The sequence below is a fragment of the Pangasianodon hypophthalmus genome, chromosome 6 (genome assembly GCF_027358585.1).
Source record: "Pangasianodon hypophthalmus isolate fPanHyp1 chromosome 6, fPanHyp1.pri, whole genome shotgun sequence".
Lineage (NCBI taxonomy): Eukaryota > Metazoa > Chordata > Actinopteri > Siluriformes > Pangasiidae > Pangasianodon > Pangasianodon hypophthalmus.
This window is the reverse complement of record NC_069715.1, coordinates 19,703,634-19,729,955: the sequence shown is the minus strand read 5'-3', so window position 1 is coordinate 19,729,955 and position 26,322 is coordinate 19,703,634. Positions and strand designations below refer to the sequence as shown.

Below are 26,322 nucleotides of genomic sequence, written 5' to 3'. Positions count from 1 at the left end.
CCATGTTGTCCACTCAGTATATACAGTCACTGAATTAACCCAAGTGCAAATCACCAACAAAGACGAAAAGGCAAAATTGAACAGAAATGTGGACTGGTCAGTCAAAATCTGGGTTGTAAAACCACTGTACCAATCAGCTTCAAAAGCTTCTTCCTGCACAAGAACTGAGGCCCCCATTGCTGGATCTAACCATCACTATCATAAATCCTCAGTATCATCTCAGTAATGACCCGTTCTGCATGGGTAGGACAGAATACACACTTGATAAACAAGAACTCAAAAGAACTCAACATTATGATATTTTGAACATCAAACTATGCTTTAATATGCAATGAACTCGAACATAATTAAAAAAAAAGTGCACAGTTCAATAATATATTTACTATATCATCAATTTTAGAGACTTATTAACAGAAGTAATCAGTGAAACATGTTTATCAATGTTCATCACTGTTTAAAATATAAAACAAACAAGGAAAGGAAAAAATAACTCACTGGATATTCTAGAGGATACACAAGGAAGGCCATGATGAATTATGCAGTAAAAAGTTACTGCAGTGAATTCATAATGGCATCTTTGATGGAAGTAACACTACTGATATCCTAAGACAGCATAAACTGAGTATCATAAACTGGGGGAAAAGGCATTTCGTGCATAGTAATAAGTCAGCGCATAGGGCTCAGTGGGCACAAAGCATGAATCCACAGCATCTATTGTCCTTATGCAAGGAGTGCCCATTGTACTGCAGTTGGTTTCAGTTCTAAGGCACTCTTCAAACCTCTGCTTGTCTAAACAACAAGCTATTTCTTAGTGTTCTTCAGTGTCTGAATGTAGCCTATTATCCATGTCTGAGTTGCGAAGATGAAGGTAACTGGATCTGAGAAAAATCACTTAAGAAGGAAGTCACTGCACTGCTGTTAAGAGGATAAAAAGGAAAACAAGGGGAAGCTCAAGGTACAAGAATAACCGGAGAGTTGGGGCAAAAAATAGGGTTGTTAACGGAGGTCACTCTCATCCTCTTGTATGGTTTTCTTGATGCGCAACAAGATAGTGGTGAGCCACTGATCCAGTCGTGAGATTGTGTCATACTCCTTCACCTAAAAAAGGGTAATCAGGGGAAAAGAAATAAAAAGGAAGAACAAGATATAAGAGAGACATTATTTTCTGTAATTGTCACTACATACACAATACACATACTGTACATTTGGTTAAATTTGCAGTCATTTTAAGGAGGATTACACTCTTGCATGACATAAATAGTTAAGCTTTCAATAAGCTTAAGTAATGTATGTAGTTAGGCTTTTGTGATCTTGATTTTCCCTGATTGTGATTTTAAAATATCATGATAAACGATTTAATCACCCAGAACTGCTAGCCTAAAAAGAGGAAAATGAGCATTTCCACCATTTCAGGTTTACATAGAGCAAGGGAATGTGTAGCAGTATTAGTAACTGTAATAGTAACTGCAGGTGTGTAGTCATAAACTGCAGCAATAACAAAAACTCAGCTGGCTGGAATTTTAAAAAAATAATTACGGGGCAAGCATCAGACCATGCTCATGATTTTACATATCAAGTTTCAATTTTTTATTTTTTTTTTTTGCCAGCATGCTCTGATGATGATCTATGTGAAATCTGGTGAAGATTGGATAAATGGTCTAGGAGGACACCGAAAAGTAGGTTTTTGACGTGACTCAAAATGGTGGACAGAGAAAATGGCCTAATGTGGAAACATGTATATCACTGGCTTTGGAACAACAGTTCAGTTTGGTCTATCAACACGAAATCCATAATTACTGCTGGTATGGAGTGAAGATGTTCTGAGTCAAACATGGCGAAAATTGGACGAACTGTCCAAAAAGCAAAAATATGCTTTTTCATATCTCGTGAGCATTTGGGGTTTTGTTTTGTTCCAAAACTGTGCAGGTACCCTCAAGTCATGAAGGCTATGACATATACTAAGTTTGGTCAGAATATGCTAAAGCATTACAGAGATATAGCCTCACGGCCATTTTGGCGTGCTCATCATCAAATTCGTTCGGTTTGACTAAACAACTTGATTTCCAAAACTTTTTGTCACCATGGTCTGAAGATGATCTGATTCCATTTTTGTGAAAATTGGATGAGCGCTCTAGGAGGAGTTCGAAAAAGCAGGTTTTCAAAGCATTTCAAAATGGCAGACAAGAAGTTTGGTCATTATTCTGCTTTTTCTTCTTCTTCCGCTCTTGAGTGTGTGGCAGCCCATAGAACTGTACATAGGAATATTACAAAATTTGGCAGACAAGGGACAGTTATTCTACTTCTTCTTCCCCTATCTGTGTGCCAAATTTCATAACTTTCCTATGTACAGTTGTATGGACTGCCATAGACTCAAGAGTGGAAGAAGCAGCAGCAGAATAATAAATATAGCTGCAAGCAGCAATTACAGGACCAAGCACAACAGAGGCAAAGCAAGCATCAGAGCATGGTCACAAAGTTTTTCAGTCAGCCCACTTTCTAACAAGTCTTCATTCATCAGCGTCACAAACTGGACTCTAATTGTACGGAGGTGAGAAGAATTGTGATGATTGAGAAGATGAGGTTGTGGCCTGCATCATAGCCTGTATATTAGTTGGATGCCCATGCTTCAAAAAAAACACTAAATTAGGCTGCCACCTCCAAATCAACTGGCTTGTAATAATAAAAAAAAAAGTTTAAAAAAAAATGAGTGGAAAAAAATAACAGCAATGAGTTTTATACCAGCTGAGAGAAGGAGATCAGGGCCTGAACAGGAAAAGAGATTCTGACCCACACAGAGTGGAAGTAATCTGAAATCGGTCTGTTCCCCACATTAGTTATGACTTTGAGAACATCCAAGATTTATTAGATTTTATTACAGATTTCAGTACGCAGCAGTAGCTCAGCCAGCAAAGATTAGCTCACTTCCTTCAGCCCTCTCTATTTCAGTTAATTAGCTGTTCACGAAATCCTAAATCTTTTTTTTTTCATTCACTGTTATCCATGCTCCATAAAAAAATTCTGCAATGGCGAGTGGCCCACGATCCCTTCAAATGTGTGCTCCCACCTTGAGATACTCCCTACAAGAGCCTCAGTGCTCTTATTCTCAGGAAAGACTTCAAGAAATATTAATTAGGGCCCATTTGGAAAAAAAAAACAACCTAAAGTTTTGTGCTTTAAAAATATATTTACATAAGAGAATGCAGTGAGGGGAAATGAGTATTCATACACTTTTATTTAATATTTAATTTAATGTTTATTTAAATTTTATGGAACCACTTGTACGGACAGGGATATTTAAGGTCTTTGCTATGGTGCTGTTGCTTTTTCTTGAGTGTTGTTTAATAACGTTGTCCCCGAGAAGTAGGAAGCTCCTTCACCTTCACCATGACAGTTGTATATGTATGCGTATGTATATGATCTCTACCAATTTGTTATTTTAGTTTTTTTCATATAGTCATATAGAAAAAATATATAATATATTAATAAATATAATGTGTGTATATATATATATATATATATACACACATTATATATACATGTGTGTGTGTATGCACACACATACACACACACATGTATGTGTATGTGTATGTATATGTGTGTGTGTGTGTGTGTGTGTGTACACATACATGTGTGTGTGTATGTATATGTATCTCTACCAATTTGTTATTTTAGTTTTTAAATCATAGCTGCTTATGAATACATAGTTTTTGTCCATATTTATAAGAACAAAGTCAAAAGACATTATGTGTGTAAATCTGAAGCATACATGAAGTAAGTCAAATAGAAAAAACAAACAAAAAAAAAGTGTCCAAATACTTATTTCCCCTCACTGTATGCCCATTGTAAGCAGTCTTTCATTTTTATGAAGGATTCTTATAATGCTTGAGTAAGCTGCAGAACATTTTATAAAATGTGGTCAAAAGGCTTACTTACCGAGTCTGTATACACGTCAACATTCTGTTCCTCATATGCATCTAAAAGTTTCTGTGAAAGTAAGAGGAAGTACAAGTAAGTATCTACAGCCAAGATTTTGTACTTTCCACTATAAAAGTATAACTTTTATATTCTACCTACGTTTATATGCTTTTTCCCATCTTAAATATGTCATACATTATCAAGCCCCTTAGAAACTTAGAAAGAGATCCAGCTTCTCACAAGGACAATCGTAGGGAGCTAGCTGGCTAAAGTTAACTAGGTTGCAGAAAGACATGTTGAAAAATACAAATATGGTATCAGATAAAATACACGGAGCACACAGATTTAATAATAATCTATATACCCACAACTCCACACACACCCAGACTAGATAATAAAAATACATACTCTAGAAGCAACCAAGCACATGATGGTTGTTCTCCACAGTCTCGCAGTTAACTAGTTTGCCAAACTTAGCTGGTTACCTCACTGCCATCTTTCTCATTTGGCGTCTTTATTTACGGAAATTCAAACATCTTACTTAGTCTCCAGCATATTAACATTAAAGGGTTTAATAATAGAAACCTCACCTTGACCAATTTGCATTCACGTGAGTCTGAAAAGGCAGGAAACATTTCCTCATACTTCTGCAAAGCCAGCTATTGGGGAATAGAGCAAAAGAGAATTAGGAAAAAATTAGGAAGAATTAAGACAAATGATTGAATAAATGAAAAAAAAAGATATTTTAGTCTTAAGTATGTAACCTTGGCATTAAGCATATCAACACAGAAGTGGCAGAGAGCTGCCTTAAAGAAATAATCCTTGGCACTGTATTTCAGTAGTGTGCTGTCCATTGCTTGTGTTCCAACCTGCAAGTACGTACACACACACACACACACACACACACACACAGAAAGAGAGAGAGAGAGAGAGAGACAAAAGGTGTGAGAAACTCTAACATCAAAATAGTTTTATAAAGAAAACATGCAGCTTTATTTTCTAAAAATTTAGCTCTGCAATGCTAACTTAGAATGACATATACCAGGTATTTAACCTATATTTATTGTTTTTACGCTTAAAGCTGACAAATATAAGATTTTGCAGAAAAATATTCCATAAAATGGATTGTGCTGTACCCTACTCCACCCTCCAAATTAATCTCATAGCGAGTGAGTGCCGAGTCACTACACATTTAGTGAGAATTCAAGGCTGGGCCCAGCAGCATGACTTCCACATAGTATGCCTAAAAATAGTGTCAGTATGGAATAGAGTGCAGTTAAGGATCCAACCCAAGTGTTTGAGTTGCTATTTAACTGCCGCCATTTCCTCAGTATTACAGAAGCAATATGAGAATAAAAAACTTTATTGTGCACATTAAAATGGCTGTCAGTTACTGAGTACCAGATCAAAGGGCAAAAACTCTAAATTGTCCCTCTGTAATCTCATAGTGAGTTGCTGTGTAGGTTTTTACCTGAGGCGCAATGCATCTTTGAGGCCAACAGACATGCTATATGGGCAAAAGTATGGGGACACCTGACCATCACCCCTATATGAGCTTGTTGGACATCCCATTCCAAAACCATAGGCATTAATATGGAGTTCGCAGCTTTAACAGCCTTCACTCTTTTGGGAAGGCTTTCTACAAACTTTTGGAGTGTGTCTGTGGGAATTTGTGCCCATTCAGCCAAAAGAGCATTTGTGAGGTCAGGCACTGATGTTGGACAAGAAGGTCTGGGTCACAATCAACATTCCAGTTCATCCCAAGGTGTTCAGTGGGGTTGAGATCAGGGCTCTGTGCAGGCCACTGGAGTTCCTCAACATCAAACTTGTCAAACCATGTCTTTATGGACCTCATTTTGTGTAAAGGGGTATGGTCATATTGGAACAGGAAAGGGCCTTCTCCAAACTGCCATGAAGCTCACAGCATACAGTGCTACATACAATACAATCTAAAATGTCTTTGTATGCTGTAGCAACAACATTACACTTAACTGGAACTAAGGAGTCTAGCCCAAACCCTGAAAAACAGGCCGAGATCCACCAAACCCAGATTCGTCATTCAGACTGTGACGTGCGATTCATCACTCCAAAGAACATTTCCACTGCTCCATACCCCAGCAGCAGTATGCTTTACAGCACTCCAGTCAACACTTGGCATTACGCACAATGATCTTAGGCTTGTGTGCACATTCAGCACTTGGCAACCCTGTTCTGCGAGTTTGCATGGTAAACCCCTTTGTGGCTGAGTGGGTTGTTGGTTCTAGACATTTCCATTTCACAAGAATAACATTTACAGCTGACCAGGGCAGGTGTAGCAGGGTAGAAATTTCACAAACTGAAATTTTTTGGCAAAGGTGGCATCCTATGACAGTGACACATTTAAAGTCACTGAGCATTTTATCATCCAATCAGTGAATTTTGTTCTCCAGTCTGTCATAAATTTGGGGCATGAGCTGGATAGATTTAACAAAATACTAAAAATTCAGATTTATCATTTAAAAATATACACACAAGGGTGAGCCTCCAGTGACTTGTCTGAGAATCTAGTTTGTGTTCTCTAGCTAAACAACAAGGACAAATTGGCTGACTATTTACTAGCTTCCAATCAAATTAAAGAATAAATAATTACCTAACCACTTTAGCAAGAAAAATGAGATCACTTCTGAATTCTCTTATAGATTTATCTTGAACTTTCTCAGTCCCCTGTTTGGTTTGTTATGGACTCTCTCACTCTCTCTCCCCAGACTGGATGTCTGTCACTGTGTAGTCTAAATGTTTTCATTCCTAGAGTTGGGATATGAAGACATTTGACATATCTCAGATGTTCCACCAATTCTGACACAACACCCGTGACACAGCTCTGACAGAATTACTATTACAGGTTTATCAGGGAAACTCACAAAGGCTGAAAAACATCAAGCTATGGAGTATTGTTTTGTCCCCTGACTTAACAATCATGTTTTTTTTTTCTTTTTACCAAAAACCCTATTCAACATGGCTTTAAATTTTAACTTCCACTTCACCAAAACCTGGTATAAAACATCTTGGAAAAAAATATGGCTTTTGACAAATACTACACAAGTTAACGGCACAAATATGAACAAATTATTTACAGAACATTTTCTAGTTATTCAGCAAAGCTGCAACAGCTAAAAGAGAACACACCAACATACACTGCTTTAAGGGTCATGCTCCAATTGACAGAAAAACTATATGAACATCGCATACCTACAAGTCAGGTCCATAAGTATTTGAACAGGGACACATTTTTTGCAATTTTTGCAACAGAATGGAATGCGATTGCTTCATTTCAAATCCATTGTGGTGGTGTACAGAGGTAAAAATAAAATTGTGTCACTGTCCAAATACTTATGGACCTGACTGTGTGTGTGTATGTATGCATGCATATATGTGTGTGTAATACACACAAATACACACACACACTGCATGTACAATTATTAGGCAAGTCAGTATTATGATTTGATTATTATTTCTATGCATATTATCCAACTATTAACCATATAACCCTGAATGCTAACTGGATATAATTATTAATTTTCAGGTGAAGTTTAATTGTTTAATGAGGCAGAGTGTGATTTAAAGTGATTGGTGTGGATAATTATTAGGCAGCTTCTCTACCTCAGGAAAATGGGACAAAAAGAGATTTAACTGAGACTGAAAAGTCAAAAATTGTAAAATGCCTATCAGAGGGATGTAGCACACTGCAGACTGCAAAACTATTGAGGCGTGACCACCAGACAATCAAATGCTTTGTTATGAATACTCAACAGGATTGCAAAAAATGTGTGGAGAAGAAAAGGCAAAAGTTGACTGCAAAAGACTTAAAATAGAATAAAATGTGAGGTTACCAGGAAACGGCTAGCCTCTAGTGCCACCCTATTTCAGAACTGTAACCTTCCAGGAGTGTCCAGAAGTACAAGTGCTCAGAGACATAGCTAAGGTAAGGAAGGCTGAAAAATGACCACCACTGAATAAGATTCACAACCTGAAGCGTCATGACAGGGCCAAGAAAAACCTGAAGACTGATTTCTCAAAGGTTTCATGGAAAGATGAAATGAGAGTGACTCTAGATGGACGAGATGGGTGGACCTGTGGGTGGATCACTAATGAGCACACAGTAGCAGTTTGAGCGAGGTACCAGCAGTGTGGAGGAGGGGAACTGCTATGGGCTGGTATCATTAATGATGAACTAATTAGACCGTTTCGGGTTGAGGATGGACTGAAAAACTCCCAAACCTACTGCCAGTTACTAAAAGACACTTTCTTCAAGCGGTGGTACAGGAAGAAGTCAGCAAGATTCAAGACGGCCATGATCTTTATGCAGAACAATTCTCCATCGCATACATCAAGGTACACCACTTCCTGGCTAGCCAGAACAGGCATCAAAGATGACAGAATGATGACCTGGCCCCCTTCCTCACCTGATGTAAATCCTATTGAGAACTTCTGGGAAGACAACTCATCTCTTTGAACAGAATTTGGGAGGCTGTGGTTGCTGCCTCAGCTAAAATTGCTCATGAACAGATCAAGTAACTGACAGATTCATTGGATGGAAGGCTCATGGCGGTTATTGAAAAGAAGGATGGCTATATTCATCACTAGATAGTTTTGAAGGGCCAAAATAGTTTTTTGTTAATATGGTATTTTATGATAGTTATTCGTTAAATAATACTTTAAGACTGAAGAATAAACAAGTGAAAAAAAATGATTTGAAATTTAGTTGCCCAAATAATTGTGCACACTAATAATTTCCCATGAGAAAGACAAATCTCATTTTTTCTTTGTTAAACATTCTTTTTGGTGTTAAATAAACATTTAGGATCAACTGAGACCATTGTATTTGTTCACCAATAAAATTAAGCTGAAAAAAACCATTTGCCTAATAATTGTGCATGCAGTGTGTATGTACACACACACACACACAAAGTATATATACACTACAGTATACACACTGTGTTTATGTTAATGCCAGAACTACTGTCCAAGGCATGCGGTCATAGAAAATAATGCACATCTTCTGACAAATCAGATTTGAGAATTCAACCAAGTTGCAGTATAAAGTATTTAACGTGTATATATATAAACATTAGCTCCCATATCTGGAGGAGAAACAGCTGTGCAGAAGGTCCCACACACACTGCTGGCTTCACCGAGTGTGTCAAAAACCTTTTTGCCAGACAACAGGTGTTTGATCTGTCCATTCAAACTAAGATTATTAGAAATTACAGACCCATGTTTTAGGTGTTTATGGCCAGTGGTTTTCGGGTAGTCAGATTCTTTGAAATGCTGGCTACAGATGTACATGCTGCCTCTTAAAATGCTCACCATCACACCGTACAGCGCAAAGCCATTTCTTTCTCACAAGCACAGTGGTTAAAAATGTGAAAACTTTAAGAATTTTTTTGTGCATTTAGGGATGCTGCAATGATTGCGAGTTGCAGTTGCTGCTGTTGTTCACTATCTCAGATTAAGTTTTGAAAGGCTACTACATATGCTTCCGCATCTGTAAACACAGAGAAGTGCACAGTTCCACCACTGGTGTTAGACAAGGGAATGAAGAGGAATTTTCTACTTGTAAAGCACTGCTAGAACAGTACTGATGTTCTATGTCGATGGCAGAAGACAAATATCTCGCACATCTAGATTGAAAATTTGTCATATTCGCCACCATGCTGACGGAGAAGAAAAAGAAAAGAAAAGAAAGACCAGTAAGAGTATACTCACCTGTTCATATATCTCAATGGCTTTTGGATACTGCTCCAGCTGAGCCGCATAGGCAGCAACTTTAAGCAGACACTTGTTAGCTGAGCTGTAGCGAGAAGACAATCACTGAGTCACTCCGATTAACCTCAGCATAATTTGCACTCTTTAATAAAATACACAATCATTATATCATCACATAATCAGCACCCCAGACAGAATCCTAAATCATGTCGTTTTTTTTGTTCTCAGCAGTAAATACTATATTGAATCAAAAACAAACATGTGCTAACCTTGTGGACTCCTCTCCTTTGTAGTAATCTGCTGCTTGCTCATAGTGAGCTATAGCCTGAAAAAGATAACATACATGTCAGCTGATTTTTATAAACATTTGTGAACACTGGTCATTGCTGCTCAGTTTGTTTATGTCTTTTGGCATTTACGACTTACACTATAGCCCAGTAAAACTATTGGCGTCTGTTTCATTTCTGCCCAACTAAAACCGACTCGGGGCCCCGTCCATGTACGACGGCGACCACCTATATTGTCTCATTAAAAATTGTCACATTTTATTTTTTTTTAGCAATTTGAAGAAACCATACCTTGTTTCCAAATTGGCAGTGACAAATAATGAGAGCAATGCAGTGCAGCAATCGCTCACACCTTTCCTCGAGTCAATTTTACACAGCAAGCAGTGCTATATTTTACACTTGTTGTGACTTGTGTACATCAAGTATACACAGGGTGGAGCATTAATTTGTGCTTTCTTGTACTGATTGTACTTATTACAAATATCTGTGCTGACTGCTATTCATTATAAACATTCATTCCCACTGTATATGAGTCACATAAAAATATGCATAAAACTAACCCACCCCTTGGGTCCTCCCACCACATGCCAAGTATATTTTAGATCCGTGGGAAACAGATCAATTACCTTACGGTTTAGCCCCTACAGTTGCTAGCATAGCAATTCAAACAGATCAGTCTTATGAACAGAAACTATAATAAAGCTTTTACTGAGGCAGAACATCTTACCTTATCAATGTCAACTAATTCTGTTTCATAGATCTCTGCAATGGTCACATGATGCTTTGCTGCGATTGTGAAACGACCCTACAATAGAAGAAAGAATTCTGAATAAAACAGAAATAGTCCTGATATATAAATGCTGTCCCCAAGATGTTTTGTTTATAAATAAAGAAACCTTGTGCCATCTTTTGGCAAAACCAACATAGTCCAAAACAGAACGTATAACATATAACATATAACAGAACGCCCTCTGGTGGTGAAATAGCTACATGTTATATGTATATTACATTGTACAATGTGTCTTATTTATAAATTTTTTTTATAATAATCATTAAAAAACAGCCACGTCTTATAGAGTCAATATGATGACATTATGATGATTGTCATATCAAACACCTTGAAAAACAACTTTACTCATCTCAGTTTCTGATTTAACACTGCTCTATCAGTCAACTAACTCTAAATCTAGTTACAAGATCAGAAACAAGAAAAAAGATAATTCAGCTATGATCACAAAGAAACAACAAATGATGTTTAGTTGCATTAGATTACAGTTAAGGAAAGACTCACCATATCTGTGTAAATCTCGATTGCCCTAATCAGGCAGTTTATGGCCTCTGTAGAGATAGAAGAAGGCAAGTGAGTTACATGTGACTTTTTCTCTGTTTAAGAGGACATGAGAAACCTTTATTCACAACGCCTTTAGGCACCTTTAAGAAGTACGAAAATATATCTGTATTTCTGGAAACAACACTCACACTTGGTTTTAATTCTCAAGTCTGTATCAACGATTGATTCTGGGCTTATTTTTTAGAGTTTGATTTCCTTCTGAACTGCAGAACTGAAAACAGCTTTGAAAACAACAGTTACATCTATTTATTGCTCTTTTATTTATTTATTTACTTACTTACTTTTGCTTAACAGTAATCAGCGGTTTGCATGAAGATTTCCAGTTTATGCTGCTCGCTTATGTAAAATAAATCATTTTTTTGTGAATTCTAGTCACATAAATTTGATTGCTTTCTTCAATCTATAAATCTAAAAGTTATTTTGTCTTCTCTGCAAACCTGTAAACATATTGCCATTTCAAAACCTGAAACACAAAGCAGAGTGACAAGGGCAATCCTGTTACTCAATGCCCAGACTCAGAATCACTTTCACAAATAGTGCACCCTATCTATATCAGGTCGTTTAAAATTAACCTCAAACCAATGTTTTCAGAGTTCAAAAGTAGGCCTTACATGGGGCCAAATTTACCACTCATTCGGTACAAATGACTAGGGGGTGTAATGATACACTCTAGTGCTATCAAGTTTTTCATGCACATAAATGGTTTTATATACCACAGTGTTTCACAGAAACACAAGTAACTCATACCGTTTGATGCAGCTCTTCATTCTGAACAACTTTTACTCAAGAACCACTGGAGTCAGTTTGTTAATTATTTGCGATTACTAAAAAACATATTTTTGTGAACTAGCCCTAGATTTTTCGCTCAACCAAAATAAAACCAGTGCAGGACAATTGTTTGGACTGCTTATATCAATCATTATCCAAAAAAAAAAAAAAAAAAAAAAAAAAATAGAGCTGAATTTTCGATTCACTGCTATGACAGCATGCAAAAACATCTGAAGAGGGAGTGGCCACATTTACTGAAATGGCTCTAACTCTTGAACGGAATGAGATATTTTCACCAAACTTGGCACAAAATAGCAGAGCTTGGCCATATGCCAAGTGGTGCTATAACAGGACAAAACATGAAATTGGCACTAAATATGGAATCATTGGTCCAATTGACTTGAAAGTGTCTTTGTCCAAGGTCCATCAGTGTCTGTGAGGACAGTTGTGAATCTGACCAAGTACAGCCCTTTCATGGCAATGGCATTCCCTAATGGCAGTGGCCTGTTTCAGCAGGATAATGCGCCCTGCCACCCTGCAAAAATGTTCAGGAATGGTTTGAGGAACATGACAAAGAGTTCAAGGTGTTCACTTGTCCTCCAAACTCCCCAGATCTCACTCCGATCGAGCATCTGTGAGATGTGCTGGACAAACATGTCCAATCTAGGGAGTCCCCACCTCACAACTTACAGGACTTAAAGGATCTGCTGCTAACGTCTTGGTGTCAGATACCACAGCACACCTTCAGAGGTCTTGTGGATGGCCATGCCTCCATGCCTTGACGGGTCAGAGCTGGTATGGCAGGACAAGGTGGACCTACACAATATCAGGCAGGTGGTTTTAATTAATAACTGCAAGGCTATATACTCACAGAGCACTTTATTAGGAACACTATGAAAATACTGTGTAGGGCCTCCCTTTGCTTTCAAAACAGCCTCATTTCTTTGTGGCATGGATTCCATAAGATGTTGGAAACATTCCTTTGAGATTCTGGTCCATGCTGACATGATTGCATGATGCAATTCCTGCAGATTTTTCAGGTGCACTTTCATGCTGCGAATTTCACGTTCTGCCACATCCCAGAGGTGTTCTATTGGATTCAGATCCAGTGACTGGGAAGGACAATGAAGAACACTGAACTCATTGTCATGTTTATGAAACCAGTTTGTGACGACTTCTGTTTTGTGACTTGGTGCATTATCATGCTGGATGTAGCTTTACAAGGTGGGCAAATTGTGGCCATGAAAGGATGCATACGGTCAACAACAATACTCAAATAGTTTGTGGCATTCAAGCGATGATTGATTGGTATTAACTAGCCCAAAGTGTGCCAAGAAAACATTTCCCATTACAAACCATTACACCACCTCCACCAGCCTGGACTGTTGACACAAGTTAGCTTGGGTCCACGGATTCATGCTGCTGGCGCCTAATTCGGACCCTACCATCTGTGTGCTGCAGCAGAAATCCAGATTCATCAGACCAGGCTATGTTTTTCCAATCTTCATCTGTCCAGTTTTGGTGAGCCTGTGCCCACTGCAGCCTCAACTTTTCGTTCTTGGCTGACAGTGGAAGTGGAACCTGACATGGTTTTCTGCTGTTGTGGCCCATTCGACTCAAGGTTCGACATTCTGCTCATCACAATTGGACAGAGGTTATCTGAGTTACTGTAGCGTTTCTGCCAGATCGAACCAGTCTGGTCATTTTCGGTTGACGTCTCTCTTCAACAAGGCATTTCCGCACACAGAACTGCCACTTACCATTCTGAGTAAACTCTAGAGACTGTTGTGCTGTGAAAATCCCAGGAGGTCAGCAGTTACAGAAATACTCGAACCAGCCTGTCTGGCACCAACAATCATGCCACGGTCAAAATCACCGAGATCACATTTTTCCCCCCATTCTGACGGTTGATGTGAACATTACCCGAAGCTGTTGGCCCGTATCTGCATGATTTTATGCACTGCACTGCTGCCACAAGATTGGCTGATTATATAACTGCATGAATGAGTAGGTGTACAGGTGTTCCTAATAAAGTGCTCAGTTAGTGTATAAGAGATGTAGTTTAAGGACCAGTTTAAACCTGCTGGATCATACATTTTACCTTCTCTTTCTTCTAATGGACTCCAAATAAACACAGCAAGTCAATAAAAATAAAAACTAAAGCATCGTCAGTCAGTGACTGACAATTGTGGATTTAAACACTAGTTAAATTGAAGTGCTTTGATACCAGAGTCACTCATACTGCTGAATACAGAGTGAAAACACTTCAGAAATGCATTCAGTGAGAATTCACTTGGTTTATAATTAACCACGTGATGTTTCTTTTTTCCCAGCACTTTTCAAAACATATTTATGTCTGTGTTCTCGACTATTTATTATTCCTAAAGTGAAACATGGAACTCTCACTGGGTTTTTGCTTTCCTTCGCTGTGTAAATAAGTAAATTTTGGTGTGGTTTATGTAACAGCACCTCCTAGTGGACATGCTCACTGTATGTGCAAGTACAAATACTTCACCCTGTGCAAGTGTCCACGCACGACAGCGTGATGTGCGCGCAGAGACGCACACACAGCAGTATGCTCGGCCTTGAGGCTTCATTTTAACCAGAAACAGAGGTCCATAGTCAGACCTCTGACAATGGAAAAAAAGCCCAACTTCCACGGCACTGTTTTTGGGCACTGTAGATGGGGGCAGTGCAGGGCTGGTTAGACATATCGGGACCTCTGGTGTTCACACGGTGCAACTGCATTAGACACATCATTAATAGAATGCTGATATACGCAATGTGAATTGCACATTCCCACGATACACAATCATCAAATTTTTTGCATCGTGTTGCCAATGCATCGTTACACCCCTACAAATGACTCCGGGCCTTGGAGGCTGCTAGTGACTGGTTCATAAAATGCATATCCCGGATATTCATCTGACAAAGAATTTCATCCTCAGCTTGAATGGCCAAAAGCCCTTGTGTTTCTGAATGGTTCAAATTCCCAAATATTTCTCCTGTCTCCTATTTGTCCTGTTCTTTCTTTGTTGACTTTAAGCTTTTGTTCACAAATAAGCCTCCCATTAATGTATTCATAATTTCAACTCTAGCAATTAACCCTTTCCTAATAAATTCCTGTTAAATTACAAAAATGTAGAATTTGCTTGTGATGCTCCTTGGTGACAGGTACTGTATACCCATAAATAACACAGCAGCTTTTGATAAACAAGATGTGATTGTGTGGCAGCCTGGCAAACCCTTTCCCCTTTTACCATATACTACACTGCTATATTTTTACTACAGGTTTTGCTGAGTGGAAACATGTTTCTCTTTTTCACGTGTGAGCCAGAAGTTCTAGTATTTTAAATTCTGCTTATTGCCTACAGTGAAAATGGAGAAAATGACATTTAAAGATTCCATTCCAATTCTACCGTACGCTGTTGCCACTAGCTCGACATATATAACCTAATTCTAAGTTTACAAGGGCGACTTAACACTTTGATTATCATCATCCACATCAGGCTCTGACAGATCAGCTGAGGCAAAAGTCACTCGCAGCATTTAAACATGACCCTCATTGTCGTCTCTTCACTCCACTGATCTCTGATTCATTCACTCACTTCTGTTGTTGTTATTAAAGTCTTTTTATTCAGCCATTTAAACATTTTGAAAGTTTGTGTACTGTTGGCTGTACAGTGTGTGTAAGCACTGTCCCCTGTTTTGATGATGTTACAGCATAGGAGCATCACAGATAGTTTGACAGCCGCTATCTGATTACCAACCGTATAGTTTAGGTTGTCCATTTCATGGTTTTCTTAAAGTAGAGATGTCAAAATACTCAATTTGTTCAAAACATGATTTTTAGCAGTTTTTCTAGAATTCATCCACAGTATACATCCGACAAGTTATCATACACCGCCATACAAATTTATTATCTTGGCATTCGTACTAATAAAAACAAAGCAGAACAAACCTTGAGGGTCAGCTTTTTTAAAGGCATTGCCAGCATCAATGAAGTTAGTTGCTGCATCATGTTTGCTCTGCATCTGCAGGTGAAGGAGTGCTGCCTGACAGAAGGCATTTCCTGCAGCTAAAACACCAACACTATGTATGAGTGACACTATATCGATCAATCTACAGTTATGGGGAAAAGAAAATACACGCTTCTTCAATTCTATGTTTTTATTTATCAGGGGCTAAATAATTGGGTGTCCTCACCAACTTCTATAAACAAACAAATAACCTCAGGTGACCAAAAAAAAAACACAACAGATTTCAGTGTGTAGTCATTTTTCCCAAAAAGTAAACCAACAGATGCCATGTGGGGGGAAAAAATAAGTACATCCTTCCTACTTACACAGTCATTAAGAGAGTAATTAGCAGCTAGGTGTTACTAATGAAATGCACAAGATTAGTTAATCATCAAGAAGTGTGACTACCTCTATAAAAGCAGAACTTTTGGCAGTTTGGTGTTCTGGAGCATGCAAGTGTGTGTCTACAATATGCCAAGGAGAAAGGATATCAGCCATAACCTCAGACAAGCAATTGCTGCTGCTCATCAATCTGGGAACGGTTGTAAATCCATATCCAACAATTTGAAACTTACCATTCTACAATGAGAAGGACTGTTTACAAATGGGGAGGCTTCAAGACAGTTGCCAATCTTCCCAGGAGTGGGCAGTATAAGGTCAGACCATTTAAGGCACAGAGGTATATATAAAATAAATAAATAAAAAACCAAGAGCTACATCATGTGACCTACAGGCCTCTGTAAGCACATTAAATATTTATGTTTATGACAGCACAATCAGAAAAAGACTGAACAAGTATGGCTTTCATTGAAGGAAGGGCTAGGAAAAAGCCCCCTTTTCTCCAAAAAGAACATGGCAGCACAACTTGCAAAACTGCATCGGAACAAACCACAAAAGTGCTGGAACAATATACTTTGGATTGATGAGACCAGGGTGGAAATGTTTGGTCAACATGCCCAGTGCCATGTCACCACAAACACCTCATACCAGCTGTCAAGCATGGTGGTGGAGGGGTGATGATTTGGGCTTATTTTACAGCCACAGGACCTAGGAAACTTGCAGTTATTGCGACAAAGATGAACTCCACTTTATACCAGAATATTCTTGAGACAAATGTCAGGCCATCTGCCAGCAGCTTAAGTTGGGCTGAAACTGGGTCATGCAACAGGACAATGATCCTAAGCACACCAGAAAACTGACATCTGAACGGCTAAAGAAGAATGGCCAAGTCAAGGTCCAGCCTTCAACCCCTTTGAGATGCTGTAGCCGGATCTTACGAAAGCTGTGCATAAAGGAATGCCCTCAAACATCAAAAAGCGATGTTGTAAAGAAGAGTGGGCTAAAAATTTCTCCAAAACGATGTGAGAGACTGATAAACTCCTACAGACAATGTCTGCTTCAAGTTATTGTTGCTAAAGGTGGTTCTACATGCGACTGAATTTTAGGGTGTACTTATTTTTCCCCACCTGGTTTCTGAATGTTGGTTTATTTTTTTTTGGAAAAAATGACCACATATTGAAATCTATTGTGTGGTTTGTTGTCATATGAGGTTATTTGTTTGTTTATAGAAGTTGTTGAAGACCAACGTCTTATTTAGGCCCGGATAAATAAAAACATAGAACTGAAGGAGGGTGTACTTTCTTTTTCCCCATGATTGTGTATATAATCTTAATAGAGTGGGGACCAAAAGTCTAAAACCACATTGAAGATCTGGGATTTTTTTCCATTTAAAATGGGAAATAAACAGAAGGTTATAGAATTTTTAAATATTTAAAACAAAGAAAGTAAAATGTTCAATATCCTAATTATTATTTCTAGGTTCCTTTTTAAGTGTTAACATACTTTGTACAGAAGGTCAGATTTTCCTCATGCCTAATCTCTTCTACTGAAGCATGTATTCAGATGACACTCTGACGGATTTAATCTAAAATGGATCATCTAAAATGGATCATGTCAGCTTGAGCGCACACTCGAGCAAAAAGGGGGGACACCAAATTCTAAGAAACTATGAAATTCATGTAAATATTTCAAAGATACTACTTTTCACTTAAGTTGTTGTCAATAATAGAAATTGTATTGAAGCTTGCACTACTGGAGGTAAAAAAAAAAAAAAAAAAAAAAAAGCATTTACACTAGTGGTCTCAGACGTTTGGACCCCACTGTATAGCTCTATATCTCTCTAATATCCAATATGTGCTGAAAATATACAATATGTGCTACACAGGCAAGCAAGTTAAAACATTTGCATGCTAATGTGCTCAGTGTTAGCCATTACCGCTCCAGTTCTTTGCCATCTTGAACATGTTTGCTGCTCTTGCATACATGTCACATGCTTCCTCCATCTTTGAAGAACCCCTGAGTAAGCAAAAAAGCAGATCTTTTAATCACAGTGTGGTGATTTCAGAGTTTCCTCAAATAACAGTTTAGCCATTTACTCAGAGAGCAAAGTAGCTAATAATATTGGTCATTATTACTAAAGTTAGTTTCCAGAGTGGATATTACTTTCATATAAGAAAACACAGAGCTCTGCAATGGATGATGCAGTGTTCACAACTGCTGAAAATGGATGTTTAAAATAGCAGAGAAAGCTACATCTCAGACAACGAGAGAGATATATGGTACTATATAAGGTTTAAGTTAATACTAAATGTTTGTAGAACATTGTAAAATGTGCTAACTAACCAGGGGTGTCGAACTCAAATTCTCCCTGGACCACATCAGTATTTATGTGAGACGATGAATGGCCATAACCAAAGTGTGTGTCTATGTGTTTCTGTGTTAAGGTGGACAGAAACTATTATACGTATATAAGGTTTTTTTTTTATTTTTATAAATGCATTCTTTAATTTATCACATTTTATTGATGAGAAACAGAATAGATGTATACTATAAGCACACAGTATATATAGAGGTATGAACCGGTTAAGTAGCTTACTGAGCTTCCTGGAGTTTACTGCAAGAGAAAAGTAGATCAGGGTTTATAGTATAAGGTGTAATTTCTCCATTATTAACTTGTTATTTGAATAATTTTCAGTGGAACTGTCATGAAGGTATTTTATAGCAACGTCATTAATATGAAATGATTGTTTGGCGGTAGACTGTGCCTTAAATGAAATAACAAAAAACAAAACAAAACAAAGTGTGTCCTGACCGCTCCTGCTGCTGGCTGACAATCACCTGACAAGCACGAGCGCGTTACATTTACCAATTTCACTGTACAGAACAGGAAAAATAATCGTGATTTTATTTTTGCATGTTTCGTCCAACCCGAAATTAATTTCTGCCAGCACAAAATGCGACGTGCTTCCGTTTTTAGAAGCGAGTGTGACTTAGAGCAAACTTTGCAAACAACCTGCATTCAGACCGCAGTCAAGGAAGCCGCGGTAGAAACCGGACTGCACGTATATACGGCGGTTTACGGTAACTGCCATTCGGATGTTTTAAAAAGCGAATAAAAGGCTAGCGCTCATCAGCTTTAGTTAAGCAACTTGAGATATGCTTAGTTCATAGTGGTTGCTACGTTATCTACTGTAAATTCCGGACAGTGTGAAAATGTTGAACAGTGGTGTAGGCCTACTGCGGGCCGTTTCAATATTACTTTATGCAGGTTTATGAGGGCCAAATGAAACGCATCTACGGGCGTTGTGTTTGACACGTGGTTTAGACTGAGAGCTAGTCAGATCGCGTTAAACTAAACAGCTAACTAACAACTCTATAGCTAGCTAGCAAGTAGCTGACGTACACCTAGCAGACAGATTGTTCAGTGACTGCTCACCCAAACAACGAGCCGAAGAAAGACTGCGAGGATTTGACCTTCTTTTCGGCTTCTGCCATTAAAGACATAGCCTCTTTTTCTTTGGCTGAGTTGTCCATATTTCCTGTAAACAGTTAACGTTAAGAATTAGCTTAGGAACCGCCGGCCTTAAGCCACATCAACACAAATCATCAAGATTTCCGAGATGGCCACCCGGGAGGCGTTCCTTTCAAAACAAAAGTCCTTATAAAACCAGCCGCCGGTTTTCCTGAAAAGTAAACTAGTTAAGGATAACTCACTTTCTAGACAGTAACATGAGCATGTTTTGTTAGTCGGTGAAACTGAAAGGGAAAAGATGTAAAATGGATAGTTGTGAGATTTAAAAAAAAAATGAATGAGAAGTTAGGAATGTGAAAACCCAGAAGCAGTTTGGAGGTCTGCTCCCTCGGATGAATGCTGCTTTCAAGGCGAAGGAGCAACTTGTAATTCTCCGCCTACAACCGGTAAAAACCACCGAAAACGCCCTCAACTTCTTCTCAACTTCCAGTTCCTTCCCTGTGAACAGAGAAATGTAACCTTTCCCTACTTTTAAACGGGTTTATAGCGCTATTAGCTTTACATAGACACAGTATGTGTTTAAACCTGTAACCCTATGACCATAGTTTGAAAAGTTATTTTCACCGTTTATCACCGTTAGTTATCGCTAACGTTAGCTAGCTTGCTGCTCCCGCTTTCTCCATGTTGTGCTGTTTGTGTGTAGAGAGTTTGAAGTGCACTACAGTGAAACAGTACCAACAGCCACTCAGGCCTGTGACGGTGAAACTGCCGGTAAAACACCTTTTGGCTTTACGTGTTCTGAGATGGCAAACAAAAGACGTTTTCATGGAGGCGTCCATGTTTTGTTTAGGAACTGACCTTGTTACAACTTGCAAATTACAACTTAACAATGCACCACGAACACAACAGAAGTGTGTGTGTCCGGAGGTCGGTGGGGAACCATCAACAGCAAGACAATTATTTTAACACACAAAATGACCACTTAAATCTTACCATTTGCTGTATCCATCACATGGAAGTACTGTCAGAAATATCGTAATTACAGCAGGGGAGGGTTTAGTGATGTTCACTGGGGCCCTAGGCAAACTTTACCTTGTTTTCCCTCAGCTTCTGCTTCACATCTTTCCTAAGGACACCCTTACCTGTGATTACATTCACTGTATCGCACACCCTCAAGTGGCTTATTGCTTCCCTAAACCAGCTACAAAATATGAAGAAATCCAGTGTTCAAAAACAAGTACATTAGTACATTTATAATTATAATTGTACGATTGTATAATTATAGAATATTTTATAATAAGTACATTTATGTAAAAAAATATTCACAGTAAATGATTCTTACACCATGCCATGTAGTTACTTAACACCTAGAATATAGACAGAACAATGGCATTAGTTCAATGTTTCTGTTGGATTAAAACCTGTGATGCGGTCACAGGTGTGTGTGTGAGTGTGTGTGTCAAGGACTTTACAACAGCTTTCAACACTGCACAGCCATTTCGATATTTGAGCCGAAGTTCTGGCAGAAAAAAACATCGTTAGCTTTGGAAGTGTAGTGACCTTTCTGCTTTTCACCCCTCTTTTGCTTTTCTTTGCTTCACTCAGATAATTTTGTTTCATTTGTACCAGTCTACCTTCACGCAGTTGTCACCATGTAACAATACGGAATATTGGAATAGGTTTTAATATACAGTTAGGTCCATAAATATTCGGACTTTGAGAAAGGAATTGTTATTTTAGCTTTCTACCACAGTATATTGGCGTTAAAATTAAATAAATTAATGGAGTTGAAATTAAATAATGTCATAATTATTTAACATAATAATAATAATAAGAAGAAGAAGAAGAAGAAGAAGAAGAAGAAGTAGAAGAAGAAGAATACTAATGTTAAATAATATGAGCTCAAAGTATAGACTTTCAGCTTTAATTTGAGCGTATTTACATCCAAATCCAAATGGGAAACTTTGTAAAGCACCATAAGTGTTACAAAGTGCAGATATCAGAGACTCTTTCCATAAACATTACATAAATGTCTCCTAGCAAAAAACATCATCACATCAACAATTATATGTTTTTCTTTGTTAAACAGCAACACTTTTTTTTTTAATCTGTATATAATTAATCTTAGATTATGTGGAACGTTCACCATATAAACCCCTGTGTAGGAGCTGTTACTAAGGAAGCAACAATATATGTGAATGAGCACATTAATCCCATAATTTATGTTACAGCTGGAACTACTGTCCGAGTCGTGCAGTTATACAAAAATAATGCCCACCTTCTGCCTAATCAGATTTGAGAATTCAGCTGTGCTGGGATATAAACATTTTTATTCTATATCTTTAGGTCAGAAAGTTTGCATGCCACCTGGCAGTAGAGGAAAACCTCAGACATCCCCAGTTGTAGGATGAGAAATCCATAGCAGGTCCTGACAGGTTCTCAGCTTTCAGGATATGACATGCCAACCTGTGCATGAAAGGATTCTGAAACTTCTGAAGATGATCATTTTTGCATTCGGAGCAGGGAATCTTTTTATAAATTCAAGGTTCAACAAATTGTAGGCCAAGTGAGTGTATTGCAAGTTCTGGGCCCACAAATCATACATCCCTGCCACACCCATGTATATCTGTCACCACTGTGACTCTGATTAAGCATTCATATGATGCAGTGGTGCACACAGGTAAGTGAATTTTACCTCAATTAAGTCTGATTGAGATTTAACTTCATTTAATTCATAAGACTAGCCATATGCCTGTTCCATTATAATAAAATAGCCTAGTTCAAAAGGATCTGCATAGTAAGAGACACATCTAAACATTAAGTCATGTGCTTTCATTTCATACATTCCTCAGTAAAGCACTTGTAATGCAAATTGTACTTTGTGCAGTAAATTTGGTCTTTTTTCGTCTTACTGTTACAGCTTAACCTTGGTATTGGGGAAGGTTGTAACAAAGGCACTCCTTCTATTTAACATCAATTCATGAAGTCTGTGATATTATAATAGATGTTGAAGTTCCTACAATTTGACTACTAACAAAATTACTTAAATCACTAATTAGAATTGTCTTGCACAGCAAAGTTAAAATGTACAGCATGCTTCAAAAATAGGTCTTCAAAAATTGTGTAATGATTTGGCCTTTGCAATCCCATCATTCCGAATACAGCATGAAATCCATGCTATCAGTAAGCTACCTCACTCAGCAGGTGTGTTTGAGGAATGTAGTGGAGTTTCTCAAAAACAGGATGATTAATAAGATTAGTAGTCATTCTGTTTAAAAACAGGGAAGTATGATTTACCACCATATCATTAGCCTAGATGATAACCACTGTTTCCAAATGTAATCAGAGATCTTCTGCAGGCACAAGGGACAAAATTCGTAGTGTTCTGAATAAGCCCCCACCAGGGGGCATGCATTTGCTGCTGTATGCATTGAGGGCTTCTTTGTTGTTATGAAGTTTGTCTAGTTAATTTTGAGGTATTCCCCGCGTAGGCATAGTGACGTATTTAGGTATGGTCTGTCACTGTGGAGCTGGCAGTAAGGCCCTATAATCGTTGTGGTTTGTCTCAGCTGTTGCTAGCATTTCATGTTCAGCTGGCTACTTCATGTCACTTTTTTTTTTTCCCTGGAGTATACCATATTAAAGTTCTATTTTAAATATTTTATTTTAACATTTTTGGCTTTTAAATCATTTTTTTTAAACCAACTGTAAACCATACAGACTTGTAGATTTATTTTTTTAGTAGTTGAAAAAGCACAATACACAAAGAACACAGGATACATAACAATTAAACATCCAATTAAAGATATATGCATTACAAAGAAAGAATTAAAGAGTCACATATTTTCAAAGTTTTATAAGCTTCCTTATTCTTAGATGTAGAGAGTAAATCTAGGTAAAGCTTAGCTTTCTTTTTACATATTAACCAAAGAGATTTTTGGTTGATGTTTTTAGAATTCTAAATATGAAATTTATCTCATACTTCATCTTGGTCAGATTTATCAATTGGAACATTGCATGTTTGCCTCACACCTCCAGGCTTAGGGGTTCAATCTTTCAAACCTGCAGGCACAAGGAGAACACGGGGCCATGGAATCTTGAATTTTTTTTTTTAACACAGAAATTAGCACAGTTGTGTGCAGTTCTATTTGACACTGATGTCTTTAATTTTTTTAAATATTGATTTTTAATACAACTGATTGGCATAGGAGCTGGGCAAGAGAAAAATAGAAAAAAAGTCTCATCAAACTGTAAATGTACAAAGTATGTTTTTATTTCTCTTGTAAATTTACTTGAGTGAGAGTACAATTCTTCCAAAATAGTATGTAAGTACAGTAACGAAGAACAACTGCTCAAGAATTTTCCACCCCATGCACCTATTGCAACCACAAGATGTTATTTGTGGATTCCTCTGTTACTAAAACAGTGCAAATTTGTGGATTCCTCTGTTACTAAAACAGTGCAAACTTTTTTGTGTGTTCTTTGTTAAAAGCTTTTTTATGTGGAAGCGCGCATGAGCGCAGTGAGGTGGAACTTTTAATAAGAGGAGGTTCATGTGATAATCCTCCGTCATGTCCCAGAGGAATGTTAGCAAACTCTAGCTAATAGATACACCTACATATTTACATTCACAGATCTGGTGTGGTGTTAAGATAAACTATTGCAGATGGCAAACTGGTGACCTTAATTAAATAATAGTATGTGTTTTATCAGAACTTTATTTTATGAAAGCTATCAACAAGAGTCACTCTATTATTTGTTAGTTTAGTTCTCTTTTTTCACAGTTGTCATGCATATACACACACACACACACTTATGGCATTTGGTAGACACTCTTATCCAGGGTGACTTCCATTTATTTCATTTATTCAACTGAGCAGTTGAGGCTTTTAGGGCTTTGTTCAAGGGTCCAGCAGGCAGCTTGGTGGTGGTGGTGGGATTTGAACTCACTCATTCTCATTCACACTCACTCACTCACTAACGCACTGTCTCTGTCTCTTCTCTCTCTCTCTCTCTCTCTCATACACACACACACACACACACACACACACACACACAGAGAGAGTGAGAGTGAGAGTGAGTGAGTACACAAAGTACAGGCTTGGGGAATAATATGGCCTTAGGGGGAAAAATCCAAATAAGGACATGCTTTCAACTCCTTTCATAATGATGCAGTGTATACAGACTGTGTCTTAGAAAACTTAGGGGACCCTAGGAAAAGATATATTAATAACTTCTGCAGTCCAGCCCACCACATTCTTCACATGTGAGTCACACTGTAAACCAGTCAGTGTGAAGGAATGGGTGGTTCGATTCTGTTTCTCATTTGTGTATATTTCCATGAAGGAGTGCTGGAGTGGAGGGGGGAACTGACTACCTTTTCCTTTAGAAACATCTGCCATGTGTGCAGAGTTAACAGAACTAAAAGAGGCTGTGTTAAAGCGAAAAAGTGAAAAAACGAGGGAGGGCAGCAGTTACCCTTGAAAATGGAAAATGGTGGTATGGGATTTTGGCATGGATGACTGTGACTCACTGTTTATTGGGTTTGTCACTATGAAAACAACTGCACAACATGTTTGAGGAGGGGAATAACCATTTCTGTGCAGATTCATGTTCATTTTAATGTATTTCTGTCTGAATATTCACATTTACATTAAAATGACAAATTTTCCATATAAAAATACAGATGCTTTAAAATACAGTAGTCTTCATTATAATGTGATTGGACTGATTTTAAAGAATAGAGCTTTTAAAGATTAAAGCTGGTTGTATGGATTTTTAGACAAGTGAATTTTCTTCCAACCCCTATATAAATAGCCAAAAATTAAATCAGGTAAATGGAAAAAAAAATATGTTATTGTCAAGGACTTTGCAGAGTGGTCCAGTATAAACTATATGGCGAAAAGTATGTGGACACCTGATCATCATACCAGTATGTACTTGTTGAACATCCCATTCCAGATTTATTCCCTGCTTTGCTGTTGTAATAACCTCCACTTTTCTGGGTAGGCTTTCCACTAGATTTTGGAGTGTGGCTGTGGGGATTTTTGTTCATTCAGCCACAAGAGCATTAGTGAGGTCAGGCATTGATGTTGTGGGGAGGTCTGGGGTGCAGTCAGTGTTCCAGTTCATCCCAAAGTTGTTCAGAGGGGTTGAGGTCAGGGCTCTGTGCAGACCACTCAAGTTCTTCTGTACCAACCTTGGTAAATCATGTCTTCATGGAGCTCACTTTGTGCACAGGAGCACTGTCATGCTGGAACAGGTTTGGGGCTCTTAGTTCCAGTGAAGGAAAATCTTAAAGCTACGGAATACAAAGACATCCAAGACAGTTGTGTGCTTCCAACTTTGTGCCAATAGTTTGAGGAATAACCACATATGAGTGTGATGGTAAAGTGTCCACATACTTTTGGCCATATAGTGTACCTA

The 26,322-nt window shown here is 38.0% G+C and overlaps 1 protein-coding gene across 2 annotated transcripts; it reads right to left on the bottom strand.

Moving 5' to 3' along the window:
- Positions 1–298: 298 nt before the first annotated feature.
- On the bottom strand, positions 299–20,573 carry napab (N-ethylmaleimide-sensitive factor attachment protein, alpha b). 2 transcript variants are annotated; one of them, XM_026913980.3, is made up of 12 exons: positions 20,521–20,573; positions 19,861–19,963; positions 18,361–18,440; positions 16,028–16,144; positions 11,239–11,285; positions 10,675–10,752; positions 9,930–9,985; positions 9,661–9,745; positions 4,680–4,784; positions 4,506–4,574; positions 3,934–3,984; positions 299–1,098 (listed from the first exon to the last, which is right to left on the bottom strand). In XM_026913980.3, the coding sequence occupies exons 2-12, from the start codon at positions 19,956–19,958 to the stop codon at positions 997–999; spliced, it is 888 nt and encodes a 295-aa protein (XP_026769781.3). In that variant the 5' UTR covers positions 19,959–19,963; positions 20,521–20,573; the 3' UTR covers positions 299–996. The 2 variants fall into 2 exon arrangements, with proteins under 2 accessions (XP_026769781.3, XP_053091077.1); XM_053235102.1 differs by lacking the exon at positions 20,521–20,573 and adding an exon at positions 20,139–20,157.
- Positions 20,574–26,322: the final 5,749 nt, after the last annotated feature.